This window comes from Hyperoodon ampullatus (assembly GCF_949752795.1).
Source record: "Hyperoodon ampullatus genome assembly, chromosome: 9".
NCBI lineage: Eukaryota > Metazoa > Chordata > Mammalia > Artiodactyla > Ziphiidae > Hyperoodon > Hyperoodon ampullatus.
Window position 1 is genome coordinate 17906053 of NC_136922.1, and position 16562 is coordinate 17922614.

Sequence of the window (16562 nt, forward strand, 5' to 3'; positions counted from 1 at the left end):
ATGGTGGTTTCACAGATGTATACATTCGACAAAACTCATCAAAATGTTTGCATTCAATGGGTGTATTGTATTTTGTGTAAATTATATCGCGATAAAGTTGAATGAGAAATTGAAAAAACACTGGGAAGCAGGGACAAGTGTGAAGTTGAAACCTCCCAGGCTGACTCTTAGATCCCAAGGAGGTGATAAAAGATCAGTGCCTGATTTTTTGTAGTTGGCTCTTCCACCAAAGTTCAGGGCTTGGCCTGATTCTGCCCCCAGTCTGACTTCCTTTTATAAAAACCTTTTATAAAGACCTTCCTACACCTCTGGGAGTGTGATGATGGCTATGAAAGCACTTTGTAAAGTACTCTGTCTAACCAACAAAGGTGGCCACTGCTGAGGCTACCTGTGCACCTGCGCTGGGTCCTGGGCTGCCCTTTGTGTCAGCTTCCTAGAGGGTCAATACATGGGTGGAGACCCCTCCCGGGCATCTAAGTGGACCCGGCACCTGCAAGCATTTCCCCTTTCTCTCTTCTTCCTCCCCTCAGCTGAGCTTCTCAGCTCTCAGAACAACAGCACTTTGATGACCTGTAAAGGAGTCATGAGCACATGGACATAAAGACCACCTTCCTTACGGCACACAGAATTTTTTTTTTTTTTTTTTTTTTTGTGGTACGCGGGCCTCTCACTGTTGTGGCCTCTCCTGTTGCGGAGCACAGGCTCCGGATGCGCAGGCTCAGCAGCCATGGCTCACGGGCCCAGCCGCTCCGCGGCATATGGGATCCTCCCAGACCGGGGCACGAACCCGTATCCCCTGCATCGGCAGGCGGACTCTGAACCACTGCGCCACCAGGGAGGCCCCAGAATTTTTTAAAAAGTGAATTCTTACTCGAGGCGCTATGACTAAGAGCTCAAGCCCTGGGGTCAGACTTCACAGGCCCAGAGACCAGATCCTCCCCACCTGCCAAAGGAACTTACCAAATCCTTTAAACTCTCTGTGCCTCAGCTTCCTTGTTGGTAAAAAAGGGGTCAAAATCATACCCACTTCTCAGGCTGACATAGGAGTGAAATGAGAGGGCATGAAAGTCCCGAACAAAGTGCTGGCACAGAGTTAGGCAGTGACAACAGAGCTACAAATATTAATCAGTTTGTCCTGACTGCCCCAATTTCTTTCTTAATTTCCAAAGGATCTTAGCATTTTTTCCGACTCCACAGTAATACACCCAGACTCTTCGGTCTGGGAGAGCAGGAAGTTCCCATATACACTCAGCCTAAATTGGAACTTTCCTAAAAACCCCAGTTACCTAAGACAAAAAGGCTGGGCACAGCCTGCCTTTGATATTGAGGTTTGCATTCCGAGTTGATGGTAGGTGTTATATTTTATCTATACGTTCTTGAGAAGCCTGTCAAGTGCACTGTAATTGCATGAACAGGCAGAAAGAGTGCAATGGCACACCGCGGTCAGGAAATGTAGAAAATTGGGTGCTCCAGCAAGCTAAGTGAGAAATTAATAATATATTTAGAATTACTAATAAAATGCCTGTCAAGGCAGCAGCAACATATTATATACAAAAAATAAAAATAAAAAATCCTCCCTGTTGTGTAGGGTGTGCACTCTTCCAGAGAAGCATATATTCTTGGAAATGATTCAACCCCAGATGACACTTCTGTTCCCTGGCATTTCCCTCCTAATTTTTCATGCCTTTGTGTATTTTTTACATCCCCCAATGTAGCTCCACCAACCCTCCCAGACGTCAGTGGGTCAAGCAGCCTCCCAAAGCAGCCTTCTGCACCTGGCTCACAGCCAAGCATCCATGTCTCAAAGCCCCGTCCGGCAGCCTTCCTCTGCTTCCTCCTCATGTTCCTCTTCTTCGGCTTTGAGTGTGGGCCAGTTAGTCAGCAGTAAGTATCCTTTCTGGCTCCGTTAAGTCATGGTGGCCTTCTCGTTGCCTAATTGCAATGTCTCTCTCTCTCTCTCTCTCTCTCTCTCTCTCTCTCTCTCTCTCCTCCCACCCCATCCGTGCATCCCTACATCCCTTCCTCCTTCCCTCTCTTTCTGCTTCTTTCAAGTTGAACAGGAATTTCCTGGCCCTGCTGGGCCAGTATCGGGATGAGGTCCGTGCCCAGGGCCAGACGGTTCCTTGGGGAAGCAGGCCCCCCGACCCCCTCAAATGTGTACGTGGAGGGGCCGTTTCCACCTCAGGTGCCTTCTGATGTGCGGAGTCAGTCCGGCCGCTTCAGAAGGGAGAAACTGACCAGCTTTCAGGGCAGGAGCCACAGAGCTCAGAACTGAGAGAGTCAGCAGCTGGCACTCAGCCGGCAGGTCAGGCTGCCTTTCCGTGTGTGTGAGGTCCCCTGCCATTCCATTTGCAAGTGTCAGAGGAAATAAGAGAGAGCACCTGTGGGCGGGGAGGGGGGATGTGCGCCGTGAGCCGCCTCCAGCGGTGCGAGGGGAAGCTGCGTGGGCGGAATCCAGGGAGAAACCTCTGAACAACCGTTCACAAAAGAGCCGAAGCCTGCAAGTCGGCTTCCCTGAGCGGGCGGCATATACATATTTTAGAAATGGTATGTGGCCCTAGGTGAAGACAGCATATGTATCACATGCAAATAGAAACACATAGAGATGAGTGTGACAGTGGTCTAATTTAATGTTCACCTTTAGTGCAAGTTTTACTTATATATAAAAATGACAGAATATGTGCCTAGATTATAATTCTCCAGGCACCAGATATCCAACAGTTACGGGTTTAAAGGCTAAAGCACTGCAGAGGCATCTGTGCCATAAAACAAGGACACATGTAAGTATCTGTGTTTGGTCAAGTGTCGTGAATGACCTGTTATAACAGGAGCAGAAGGGACTCTCCATATCATAGGGCAGGTCTGGAAACGCAAGGCAAACTGGAGGGTCGCTGTGTCCTCCCCCGGCAAGCAACCCCCCCAAATATATATGTACATATATACATGTGCGTACATATATGTGTGCATATGTACATAGATATTGAATTATATGGACAACTCAGGCAAGAAAGATGCTTGTGGAATGGAGAAGAAAATGAGAGATTATGGAAAGATATTAAAATGCCCAAGTACTTCAGTACACTAGCCTGGATGCTCTTGATCTTAAAAATGGGTCAATACCAAACAGAGTTTCAGGGTTTGATGGAGTTTGCCATCAACCTGTTATTTTAAGTTGTTCAGATATATAACTCCTCTCATGTGGGCCAAAAAGTCTAGTCTTACTCAAATAAACCCATAAAAAATTAACTTAATTATAACCAGATTTTTTTCCCCGACAAAGAAACTCCTCATAGGGTTGTTGTGAGAAGAGATTCAAACTTTGTTCCAATTTGCTCTTCTGCAAAAGCTTCTGTAAAACACTCTATTTCTAAATAGCAGCGAGGTCATAAATTTACAATAGACTGTTAAGCTTTGGTCCTGAAAGAAAAGGAACGGATATCAAACGTCTTATAGAGAAGAAATAAATTAAATATGAAATGTTTAAATATGAAAAGTACAAAATACCCCACGAATACAGTATTCTACGCAAGGTAAACACTCAGTACATTTTGGATGGACAGAGATGTGAATGAACGGATAGACGGACAGACAGACAGATGGATGGCACTGGGTTCTATCTTGCCATTTGTTTCAAGCTGGGCAGGAAAAGACTAGCCTTTTCCAGAGCTACTTAATAGGCCAAATGAAATTTCAATTGCACAGTGGCCAATGGGATATCTAGGTTCTACGTGTAGAATGAGTGAACCACATTGCATATCCTTGATGAGAAATATACAGAACTGGGGAAAAGAGACTCCTTTACCACATGCACTTGAAGCAAGAAACTGCAAACTCATACGCAGAGGCTGAAAGAGGAGCCTTCTCTGGCAGGTATGAGAGGGTCCAGGAGTACCACTACCGGGCGTCGCACTTTACACAAACGCATTGCTGGGCTTACAACTGCTACAGACTTTGAGCATGTTGTTTAGTTAATTCCCTCTGTCTCAAGACCCTTCTAGAGAATGAATAATACCTGGAGCATCTTCTGATGCTGATTACCACCCCCTCAACACACCTCTGTTTAAGCCTCCTTTTGCAAAGTAGGGTTTTCAAAGCACTTTCACTATTTTTCTGATTTGAATGTTCACAACAAGGTAATATAAATTCTCATGTTCAGATATTGAAGCTGGCATCAAATAGATCCTGAAAAGTACAACCCATCTCGACCATCTTGTGTCAGAGAGGCCAGATTCAGTCTTAGTTGAGAGACAGTGTGTGACCAGTCTCCTGGGTGACAAAGCCAGAAGGATAACCCAGACATCCGGACTCAATGGGTCATACACATTCTACACAGCACTGCTGCCTTAAAAGACAGGATGCTTTCACATAAATTTTATCCAGTGCAATTTGAACGATAAACTCTATCAAATCACCTAAATATTCTTCAAATAATTTTTAAATGCCTGAACCCATGTCTTACAATTAAAGCACAAGCTTTTTCTCTGAGCCAATATGAGAAAAACTAGACATCTTGCATATTTTGAAATTTATATTCAAGCATGAACTATGCATTTAAAATTACTTTTTTCTGAGATTAAACTTTACCAAATTTGCAAATAAGCTAATATAGGGAGACCTGATCCCATACTTCAGATGTAGTTGATACACAGATTAAATTACAGGAGGGAAAAGCGTGTTTTAGTCAGAGGATGTCAACTTAAAAATAAAAAATAAGCTTTTTGAGCACCATGTATATGCAGGCACAGGGATAGATATTAAGAAAGCAGAAATAAGCTAGATGTGGTCCCTGCCTGGGCGGAGGTCATGAACTGATAACAAAGAAACACAGTTACAATAAAGGGAAACAAATGCTATGGTCAGTGTACGAATAAAGACTATGGCAATACAGGAGAGAGTGAACTCAGTTTTGGAGATTGAGACAGAACAGAAGGACTTGCTGGAGTAAATAATCCTTGAATTAAGTGGGATGGTGAATGGGTCAGCAAATCCCTGCACTAGGCCAAGGCCATAGTTCAAAACAGGTCAAAATGGATTTGAACCTGTGGTCAAAACCTTGGTGAATGGACCCTCACAGGTCATGGGCAAGGTTGCCCAGTGCTGGGCAATCTGCCATTGCTCCAGATCAACTGGAGCGGGTGGATCATCCATAACCTGCCTTACTCCAGGCAAAAGAACACAGGGTTAACACCAAATGTGCACACTCCTTAAGACGTCTGCACACCTGTTCACAGCACCTGCACAGCCTGCCCTGTGTCAAACCTTGCTCGGTCTCCTCAGTCACCAGGGCTAACTGTAGTTTCCATAGCAGGGCTTTTGGAAAGCCTAGAAGAGTCAAACAAAAAACAAAGTCCCAAATTGACTTAGGATTTACACAGTTCCTGCTTAAAAACAGGTGGACATGGGACTTTTTTATTCTTTGATGGATTTGGTTTGGTTTGGTTTTTCAGGACACTTTTTTTTAAACCCCTGGCCTGTAAACTTAATTCTTAGACAGCAGAGGGACTGAGAGTTAATATCAGAAAAACCCAAACTATAAAGTGAACATAAAGATGTCTGGTGATAGCTTATGGCACAGTGGAACCCCTGATTCACTTGATCAGTTTCACACCATTTTCCACAACTCAGTGAAGTCACCGTATTGCAAGCAAGCTGTTCTCCCAAATTGCATTGCACATTCCCAAATGGTTTCTTATTTCTCAGAAATATTTGGTAAATATGCCCATTATTTGCTGTGAGAGCAGCACTAAAAAGCAGATGGATGTTTAGAAGGCAGTTAAGTCATACCTGGCACCTTCTTTATAGATGCATGTTTCTGCTGTAACAGTCCCACAAGCAGAGGTTGTAGAAGGAAGATGTGGATGGATGGCAACTGTTCGACCCATTTAGCAACCCCTTACACTAATGTCCAGGTGAGCAGTTGGAAGGAGCTAAATTTTAAAAATTAAACAAAACAGATATCTGTACTGGTCCATCCTGAGTGCTCAATTCAGTATGGGCCCAGTGACCGTGCAACCAGATTCTAAAGAACAGGTTTGTGTTCACGCAATTTGCATTTAGCTCCCAAAGAACTCTTTTTCAGCCCCTGCATTCCAGATTTGATTGGGGAAAAACGTCATCATTATACTTATGAATCACTGCCAACATTCAATGCCAGTGTATTATAAATCTCCAGGCCAATCAATCCCTATGTAGGCTGATCTTCTGGCTCCTTTAGCAAGGCTCAGATTCAGGGAGAACTGTGGAAGTCGTTGCTTCCTGACTTTGTACTTAATATACTGGGCCGACTTAATCTGGAGCAAACTTCTATAAGAGGTGCACTTCTTCTTCAGTGCAGAGAAGTCCCAGACTGGGTTTCCCTAGAGCTGGTTAAAGATGCTGGATCCACCTTGTGGGGGACCTGAGGGTTCCCTCGGAAGTCCCCATCAAGGTGGCCTGAGATTCATCCTTAAAATTAACCCAACCTCCCCAGAGCCAGAAGGAATGACATGATGGAAATAGAAAAAGCATATAACCCTTAATGAAGGGGAACTGTCCCACAGTGGAGAACAAAACCTCAGGAGTTTAAGACAGAAACTTTGGCACCAAAAAAAAAAAAAAAAACACATTAGTTTTTTGTTAATTCAAAACATCTTACAGACACCATCTAAGGCGTTCTCCCAACGTGGGAAGACATGTCCCACATGTTGTAATCAGGGTAAGACTAACATTTGTCCATGGGTGGACCCCTTCTTTGGATGTGGAGACTTGTAGTCCTGGGATCCATGGAACGAAACCATAATAATACATGGCGCCATCTGGTTATTATGAATGAGAACAATAATATAAAGAAAGCCAAGCAGCTCGTCTCCAGCAATCAACAAATTGCACAAGCAATGAGACACTGGTTTCCTCTCCCCAGACCTTTGTCCAGTAGACTGTCACCCTGTTTAAATTTCACCAGAATTCCTAACTTATCAGCTCTAGAAGTAGAACCAGGAAGAAGACAAGAGTGGGAAATGTGCAAGAGGAGAAAGAAGGAATTCAGCTTCCTGGTGTGATAAGTGTTTGGGGCCTCACAGAAGTCCAAGGGCTCAGGAGGCAAGGCACCCACCTCTCTGAGCTTCAGAGTACAACTGTCGATGATCCACACAGCTGCTCATGTCAAGGGGATAAGACACCATAGCTTTCTTTTTAACTCTGGTTATTATCAGCGATCTGGCCAAAAGCCACTTGCACAATCACACACAATGGATTTAGTCGCTGGTCTCAAGGAACTAGGAAGGAGATAAACAATAAAGGCAGCAGGAGAAGGCAAGGCATAAACTAGAATAGACTTACACAAAATTGTATCCCAGTCATAAACCTGCCCGGTGCTGCGCTGCCAACTCTGGTGGCAGCACAGACCCTGGGACTGGAGTAGACCTTGGAGATCCTTCCAGATCACCTGAATCCTTCAGTTGATTCCTGTTGATCTAGAGATGGGGCTACTGTAAGGCAACAGATTTACTTCCCACAGGAGCTACTTAGCTTTGCTCAGAGAAAAAATCTCCCCCCAACTCCAGACTCCAACGGCCACCCCAGCCCACTGGTCCCAGTTGTTTGCCACTTGCCATAAACGGTGAGGCCAGGGGTGGAGGAAGGCAAGGACGCGGCACCTGCCCAGTAGTCTTTCTGGCCCATCATCTTACCCAAGGTGGTAGAGCAAGTTCTCTGTGTAGTGGAACCTGGTGAATAATGATGGTAAAGGGTCGAGTGCAGGTAAAGGGTCGACATGCAGAGGATGCCACACCCAGACTCGGTCAGGCCAGAGCTGCAGCAAAAGCCTCTGTCTGCAGGGTCAGTGGGTCCTCTGCATCAGGATCGCCTGTGGTACTTGTGAAAAATGCACATCCCGGGTCCCATCAGGTGACTCCTAGACCTACCTAATTAAGAAAACCACTGTCCTAAAAGCCATATCGTTACAAGGAAAGTCTCTGGCTTCCATTTTTTCACCCTCAGTTTTTTTTTTTTTTTTTTTTTTCAGTACGCAGGCCTCTCACTGTTGTGGCCTCTCCCGTTGCAGAGCACAGGCTCCGGACGCGCAGGCTCAGCGGCCATGGTTCACGGGCCCAGCCGCTCCGTGGCATGTGGGATCTTCCCGGTCCGGGGCACGAACCCGCGTCCCCTTTATCGGCAGGCGGACTCTCAACCACTGCCCCACCAGGGAAGCCCTCACCCTCAGTTTTGAACCTCCACTGCCCACGTTTGCAAGGCCATCAGTTCCTCTTCCTTCCCTCTTGGAGAGAGGCCAGGCCCCACTCCCTATGCTGTTCTATGCCAAGTGTCGCTCTGTGTTCTACACCAGACCTTCTCAGCTCTTAGTTTGTTATTGCCTCCCCGCCCTACGAGGAGCCATCTAGACTTTCCTATCCTCACCCCCTTCCCCTATGAAATGTTAATATCACACGGATACCGCACATCGGTTCTGTTTATGTACCTCGGTCCTGGGGGGGCCACATCCAGAACCAACTTCCGCCCCCTCGGGAATGCGTGCTGTAAACGCAGGGTCACTACACAGGTTCAGCAAGGCAGCAGGTCCGAGGCGGGCTGGAGAGGAGGAACTGCAGGGGCGGCCTGAACCAGTGCCAGCTGACTGACTGCTCCCAAGGGCAGGTGCGGACCTGGTGACACCAGAGCTTCTAACGTTTCAGAAGAGCATGACAAATCTAAATTTTTCTTTAGATATCTCCCAGTGTTTAATGTTGGCCAGAGATTCCCCCAAATTGTACGCACTCGGAAAACTGAGTTTTATTTGCAAGCTGCTCATTTGCGACTTCTGCTTTAGGAATTTTTTTTTTTTTTTTTTTTTTTTGCGGTACGCGGGCCTCTCACTGTTGTGGCCTCTCCCGTTGCGGAGCACAGGCTCCGGACGCGCAGGCTCAGCGGCCATGGCTCACGGGCCCAGCCGCTCCGCGGCATGTGGGATCTTCCCGGACCGGGGCACGAACCCGTGTCCCCTGCATTGGCAGGCAGACTCTCAACCACTGCGCCACCAGGGAAGCCGCTGCTCTAGGAATTTTTAAACGAAGAAACGGAGGAGGGGCTCAAAGCTGCTGTGTGCGTGGATGGGACCTCCCGGAATCCTTAGCAAACTCTCCACGCTGGTGGGAATTAAGATCCAGAGGGCAGCTCACACCAGGCACAACCCAAACAAGTCTCTGTTAATCAAATGATGCCGGCCTTCCGGGGTGAAGTTGGGGAGAAAAAGCAGGGTTTTAATTAATCTTAACAGGCAAATTAGTTTTATAGTCACCCTCTGCCCCCGTCCATGGACATAGATTCTCAATGTCCTAAACTGAAATACTCACCACTCCCAGCACGGGCTCAGCCTCGCCCCCTACCAAGCACCCCGCCCCCCGCCCCAGGCCTCCACCGCGCTGTGCCCCTCCCCCACACCTGTGCCCATCTGCACCCTGCTCCCACCGACCAGAATGTTCTCTGAAAGCTGCCCACTGGGTAAGACCCAGATGAATCCTCCCTCCTGTCACCTCTCCATTCTCTGTAAATTCCAGTGTGGCTGCGACACTACTACTCCTTGATTATACGCGACCTGGTATTTTTCTCTTCTTCTCATTCGTAATGTTGAGCCCCAAATCCCTATAGACAGCAAACTCCACAGAGGCTGGAACTGCCCCGTCTCTTTCTCTTGTTCCTTCTCTCCACTCACTAGGGCTCCTAGGAGGCACTTAAGAAATACTCAAGAGACTAACTGCAGTTATTATACCACTTTCCACCCATCTTTCCTCCATGAAATTATGCTTCATGATGTGTAAAAATTCTACAGGACTTTGTTTTTATTGAGAAGATACGGGTACAGCGTACACCTCCATGGCTGATTCTGTCGACAGAGTCTATACAGGAAGCTCCAAGGCCCCTTGCCACAGATATTAACATCTTTATTTAAAAGTCCTTGAAAAATTGGTCCTTGGGGTACCAATGTATTTCTTTTCATGATAACAGGCGTTTCTATAGCCCGAAGCCCAGAAGGCTAATATAGTCCACCCCAGTTCCTTAGACAAGTCCTGTAATTGACTGAAATTGGTGGGCGATTGTGCAGAAAGAGGAAGAGAAAAACTTTTCACCTAAGTCCGGGGAATGAGGTGAAGAACAATAGAGTCGGCTTGCAGGGAGAATGGCTTCGCTCCAGGCAGGATGGAGCAGTCCTTTGAAATCTTCCACCATCCCCAAACCATGCTGTCTCCAGCTTGGTGTGTGCTTTCATTTATCCAGGGATCAGTAGCCGGAGGTGGGGGGGTTGCGGGGGGTGGGGGATAGTTTCATTCTCCAGCTGTTGTGTCATTTCCCTTGATAAGTCCTAAATTGACCGAGTTATCTGGCACCAAAGGAGCCTTCCTGCAGTAGGCATTTTTTATTCTGTGCCCTTTCAGGGGACAAAGGTGTCTGTGTCAGGAAATTGCTGTGCGGGGTGGGGGGAGACTATTATTCTCACAGCTTCATAAGCATGCACTTCTGAGGGGCTAATGTGAACATAATAAATTAGGCAACGTTACCATCTGTTAGCCTGGCTGCAGCGGGGCTCGGGTACAGGAAAATACAAAATACTATTTTTTTCCAAGGGCAGTTCTTAGCACTAAAGAGTCCAGGTAAGACATTTCAAAAGGGAAGCTTTCCATCTTTCTATTTTTACATGATATCTGAACATATTTATGGGCAAAATGGAGTCGCATCCCCCATAGCTGGTGCCCCCCTGCCCTGGCTGCTGTCTGTTAAGCGGTAAGGAGCTCGCTCTTGCATTGTGGAAGTGGCAGGGTAGGCTTGCCGTGGTTTTATCTGGGACAGAACTACCTTGAAGGATGATTTGTGCAGGTGGAATGAGTTGCGGATGGGGGCTTGAGTGCCTCAGCCGGCAGACAAAGAACGTTCTGCGGCGTGGCTTCCCACCGCTCTGCTGTTAGGAACCGAGCCACTTTCTCCTCAGCCGTCAAGAACGCGTAGCACTGAGATGTGCGTTGACGCATTGATCCTATTTTTTGCAAACATCTCCACAGATCCTCAGACGGCAGCGGGTGAGGTGGATGGGGTTAATCTGGAGGAGATGCGAGAATTTGCCAAAGCTTTTAAAATCCGGCGCCTGTCCCTTGGCCTGACCCAGACTCAGGTGGGCCAGGCGCTCAGTGCCACAGAGGGCCCCGCGTACAGCCAGTCGGCCATCTGCAGGTAACCCGTGCCCACGCGCTGTCACCCCTCCTGGCTGGCCCGGGCCTCGTCTGTCCTCTCGGCTCAGCTTTTCTTCTTCGGGTGGGCCGAGCTGGAGGGGTGGAGTGTGGGAACGGAGTCTGGGGTAGCTGTGTGTTGGGATTGGTGATATCGACGGAAGTGGAGTTGCTAAAGCAGACTTGGGGGCCTGGCTGGATGACTCCTGTCAACTCACAAAGAACTTCCAAGGCGGTTTCATTGGAAATACACACCTTCCCCCCACCGGGGGGCCAGAAGCTTCTGAACCCACCGTCCTACGCAGCTGAGATCCACTGTCTCCTGTCTGTGGATGGATGTCGTGAAGCTGCCAGTCCCAGGTGGTGTTAAAGCTCCCACCATTTCTGCTCAGGGATGGCTATGTGGATTTTCCAAGAAAACACACCTTAAAAAAAAAAAAATTAACCATCCTGTGACCACAAAGGAATTTTTAACCTTGCCTTGCCAGACACACGTCTAAAAGCACATTTTTAAAAAAAGAAGCAGCTGCTTTCCATGGCTCAGAAAAGGGTAGTGAGAGTTTGGCCTAACCTCACCCTATCCTTCCCAAAATTAAATACATAAATGACAGAAGCCAGCCTTGGCTGTGTTTGAGTTGATCTGGGTCAAGCCGCCAGAAGCAGACCCTGCGCGTGCATGTGTGTGTTGCACTAATCCCATGTTTATGCATGAGGTAACAAAGGCACTTCGGTAAGAGCTTTTTCCTCTTGGGCAATGTCTTATGAGTCCTCCTCCATCAGGAAAAGCCAAGAAACCAACTCTAAACTCATTTAAGTGGATTTTGTTCTTGGTGATCCATGAAATGCTGTCTTTTTATCTGCTCTTTATACTTTTAATGTATTCCCCAAAGGACAGAAGTGTACTTTTCCTGCAGTTTAAGACTAAGGTTATAAATAACATCCGTATGGGGTAGGCGCTTGCAGCTCACATTTTGCTCAATGATTTTCCATAAAACCCATTGATTGTTGTTAAATACGAAAAGCACCATAGGATCCTCTCACTCCTCTGGCCTCCCCTACTGTGTTTTCTTATAAGATGCCTCCCTGTAGAAAATAACCTTTATTCAGTCTGTACAAGGATACCACTGCTGGGAAATTTGTTTCAAGGCTTGTATACGTTATTCCAGACAACATGTACCGAAGCATCAACGCTAACAAGCAGCATCAAATGATATGAATACTGTTGCTCCCTGTTGGGAAACATTAACTTTGTTTCATCTCAACAGCCCTGTGATAAAGGCACGCCACGGGTTTTGAGGTTGTTGCCCACGTGCTGTCGTTGCTGAAGTCCTCTTTGGCTTATTCCTTAGTCCTAAAGTGTGATTTCCTTTTCGTGGCTTAAGTGCTATCTAAGGTTTTCACTAACACGCGTAATGTTTCTTGGGCGTTCCCAATCAAATATGTTGATTTCTAAAATCTTCCGCTGGGGAAGCCAAAAAAAGCTATGGCCGAAAGGAAAAGCAACTTTGGGAATTCACTGTATAATAGAAGATGGCAGATGCCTTGACTTTCCGGCCTTTCTCTAGCTTCTGGTGTTTCAGCGGGGTAGTTTTCGGAGCTAACTACCAACAACAACAAAAAATGGAAGTCTTGAAAGAGACCTAGATCTGACAGTGGAACCACTCCAGTTAATTTACATGGTGGTGAAGAATCTGCATTTGCACACACTCTGGTGTCACTCCTCCCTTATGAGCTGCAGTGACTCGAGATGCTTTAACAAGTGCCGCTGCATCAGAGACACAGAGGAAAACACACCAGCAATACAGTGGACATCCCTATCACAAGCTCTGTGCCCCATGCCATGGCGCTGTAAAGCCTGTTGTCATGCTACCAAGACTTCAGCTTTGGGGCTTTTATAATGAATGATGGTAAGTGAACACAACAACGAGGGCTTTAGGGGAGCCTGCCGTAAGTGAGCAGCTCATTAAATGGCATTAAATAATTAATTCATTTTATATTGAAAGCAAAATGTACTTCTTTCCTCTTTGACCAGCTGAAAGTTGGGGTTATTTTTTTAAAAAAATAAATAAATAACTCCTTGAACTATACGTGGAAGGGAATGCTATCGGAATCACATTAAAATTTGATACTATTGGCCCTGCTTATCACAACATAAGATATCTAAAATGCAGTGCCAAAATAAGATTAAGGCACATAAAAGAAGCCTATCCTTTTGCAAGCATCCTTATAAAACATACTGCGACTAAAGCGGGTTCATTTTCACTCTGTGAAAACAGTCTATTGTAATAAGATGCACTCTGCAGTCAGAGGGTTGTTTTTTGACAGCACTGAACTTGAAAAGATAGAGGAGAATGCCATGGATCCAAAGTTGTCATCCTGGAGGGTTGTGAATTTGGATTTAGAACAAACAAACAAATAAAAGGAATTGGTACTATTTTGTATTTCGTTGAGAGTGCATATGAATTTGATACCAGGATGACCTCTTAAAACACTAGAGATAGTTTTGTCCAAGATGCTTCATAGTTTTTTTTAAGTCAGTGTAGCAAAGAATCGCAGATGGCAATTGATATATAGAAGACCTCATTTACAGAAAATGATATCATTCAAGTACAGTTTGCAGATATAGCACGTTAAACACAGCTTGATACTCTGATGCAAAAGTACACCATTACACTGGACGGTGTTGGAAGGCATGAGGTGGCCCTAGCACATCCAGGGGAGTGGGGGGTGTTCATAGCAATTACGGTGTGTCCAGCTGTTTGAGTCCAGCAGTAAAGTAGCAAGGGGCTATGTTTTACCAGAAAAGGGAGCATGTTGTTAACTTACATATGGTGAAAAGTGTTTGTTACCAGAGACAGACGGGAGAGGGCTGGGGGCCGGGGGAGAGAAAGAGATTAAAATGAGACACAAAACAGAGATGAAAAGAGAACCATAAAAGAAACTTGTCCCAGTTGCCATCACTGACGATTAGCATAGATAGAACATTTTTATCACCAAGTCAGGGGGGGGAATTTAAGGAAACCAGAAGGAAAACATAAAAAGAATCATTTTAAACGAAAGAACATGACAGCTGTTGTCTTTGATGTCACTTCCTGGTGTTAATTTTTGCCTTAAGGATTCTGAAGTTCGGGGGAAATGGTGCTGGGTGGATTCAAATCAAAGCTCAGATCTCAAGCATTTCCAGGAAAAAGATCTGCGAGTGGTTTTTGTTTCCATCGTGATGGCTGCTGTGTTGTGCTGTCTCCACCCGTGCTCACCTGGTCCGCTTGTGGGTGTACGGGCTGCATGCAGGGGCATGAAGCATGCAGGAGGGCGGGTGCTGGCTTGAGCGGGGAGGGCTACCTTGCAGCTGGCTGCTTATCTGGAGTGAATTTGCTCTGCCAGTCAGTCAGGCAGGCAGGCAGGCAGGAGGCCCACCCTGGCAGAGGACTCAGTGTAAGACTGTTCTTTCTCAATTTTCCCCCCAGACACACCATCCTGAGAAGCCACTTTTTCCTACCACAGGAAGCCCAAGAGAACACTATAGCTAGCAGTCTGACAGCCAAACTGAACCCTGGCCTTTTGTATCCTGCCAGGTTTGAAAAGCTGGACATCACCCCTAAAAGTGCCCAGAAGATCAAGCCGGTGCTTGAGCGGTGGATGGCTGAGGCTGAGGCCCGCCATCGGGCAGGTATGCAGAACCTGACCGAGTTTATCGGGAGTGAACCGTCCAAAAAGCGCAAGAGGCGCACCTCCTTCACGCCCCAGGCCCTTGAGATCCTCAATGCCCACTTTGAGAAGAACACACACCCCTCTGGGCAGGAAATGACCGAAATTGCCGAGAAGCTGAACTATGACCGGGAAGTAGTTAGAGTTTGGTTCTGCAATAAGAGGCAAGCCCTGAAGAACACAATTAAACGCTTAAAACAGCACGAGCCGGCCACGGCAGTCCCTGTGGAGCCCTTAACAGACTCACGGGAAGACAATTCCTAAAGAGACGCCCACCCGGAATCAGAAAAAAAAAAATCCACAGAAACTAAACTCCACCCTTGGGACTTCATCCCCTAACCCCCCCCACAAAAAAGAAAAAATTAAATTAAAAATAAATTTTAAAGTAGCCCCAGTCATCACCCTTGTAAGTAAAAGACTACGAAAACCACCAAGTGGACAGGATGGTTTATACGTGTCCATGGGATTTTCCAAAAAAGAAAAAAAAATGTTTTTTGAAAATTTTTAAACAAGGACTACACCACAGTGCAGGTGTATGGAGGAAGGCTCGTTCCCTCCCCGACCTGTCTCCCCAAAGCCAGTTTTATAATGGACTTAAAGCAAACCAAATAACCACATACTTTTTTTCTGTGTATTATGAAAATGTGAACACATTTTGAGAAAAACGACTAAACCAAAAAAAACACAAAAAACAAAATACCAACAACACACAAGGGAAACTTTTCTCTGTTCAAAGCGAATACAAGCCTACCACCTGGAGGAGGGGCCGCGGACGGCATCCTTCAGGTTCTAAGTGCTGATTCTCTATGAACCTATTAACCAAAGTCAGAAACACGACATTGCCAACGCGACCATTAGTCCGCCCCTCTCTGCACGTGAAGTTGTGTTCCGAGTTTTTACATTTGTACTTTGCGGAGAAATAGCAAGCCTGACTTCTCATCTTTCCCATCTACTGTCACCCCCTGTGTGGGGGGGTGCCATTGCTGAAGCCATTCTGTGAGGCTCACTATTGGTTTTTATTTGGGGGGAGGGGGTTCTTCTTTTGTTTCTCTTTGTTTTGAGTGGGGGGCATCCTGGATCGTGTGCCAAAGCATCCGTTGCTTTCTTCTCACTATGACCTTGTGGGTTTGAGAAAAGAAAATGGAGCTCGCATTTCTCATTTTCCTCCATCTCTCCATCCCCCCCGCATGTGGCCCCCAGTGTCTGCTGGAAGGCCACAGAGTGGGCATGGTGTCTTTTCCACTCAGACCCCAGTGAAACGCAGGAGAGACTCCAAAATAACTAGGGCTTTGCTCGATGAACTGTCAACACTGGCGTAAGCTGTAATTGTGCTCACTATCCACACCAGAGCTTGGGATTTTTCTCAGTCTGTTGGCCACGTACATGGAGAGCTGACCAAAACTAATTTTGTAATATAAACATAAGCTGCACATTTGGTTCAATACTTACATCTATGTTATGCTTCTGTGCAAAGCAATTTCTCTCAGAAGTCTGATAGCCAAAGAAATGTCTTGAGGTTTCAGTCAAAATACACACGTAGCATGCACACACCCATATACACACAGGCCAAAAAGAGAGAGAGAGAGAGAGAGAGAGAGTGAGTGACTGGATTGTTCAAGGCCATCATGCATCCTGTAAATTCCATGTTTCCTGCTACCACTT

At 46.3% G+C, this 16562-nt stretch overlaps 1 protein-coding gene across 2 annotated transcripts in view; it reads left to right on the forward strand.

Moving 5' to 3' along the window:
* The window catches only part of POU6F2 (POU class 6 homeobox 2), a gene marked incomplete at both ends in the record, with an annotated part of 471443 nt that extends 456279 nt beyond the window's left edge, over nt 1-15164 (forward strand). The window contains 3 exons of one of the 2 annotated variants that reach the window (XM_079711059.1): nt 1716-1884; nt 11028-11196; nt 14660-15164. In XM_079711059.1, the coding sequence (XP_079567185.1) occupies nt 1716-1884; nt 11028-11196; nt 14660-15164 (843 nt within the window). The remainder of the gene's footprint in view (nt 1-1715; nt 1885-11027; nt 11197-14659) is intronic. The other variant, XM_079711060.1, reaches the window with a different exon arrangement.
* Nucleotides 15165-16562: the final 1398 nt, after the last annotated feature.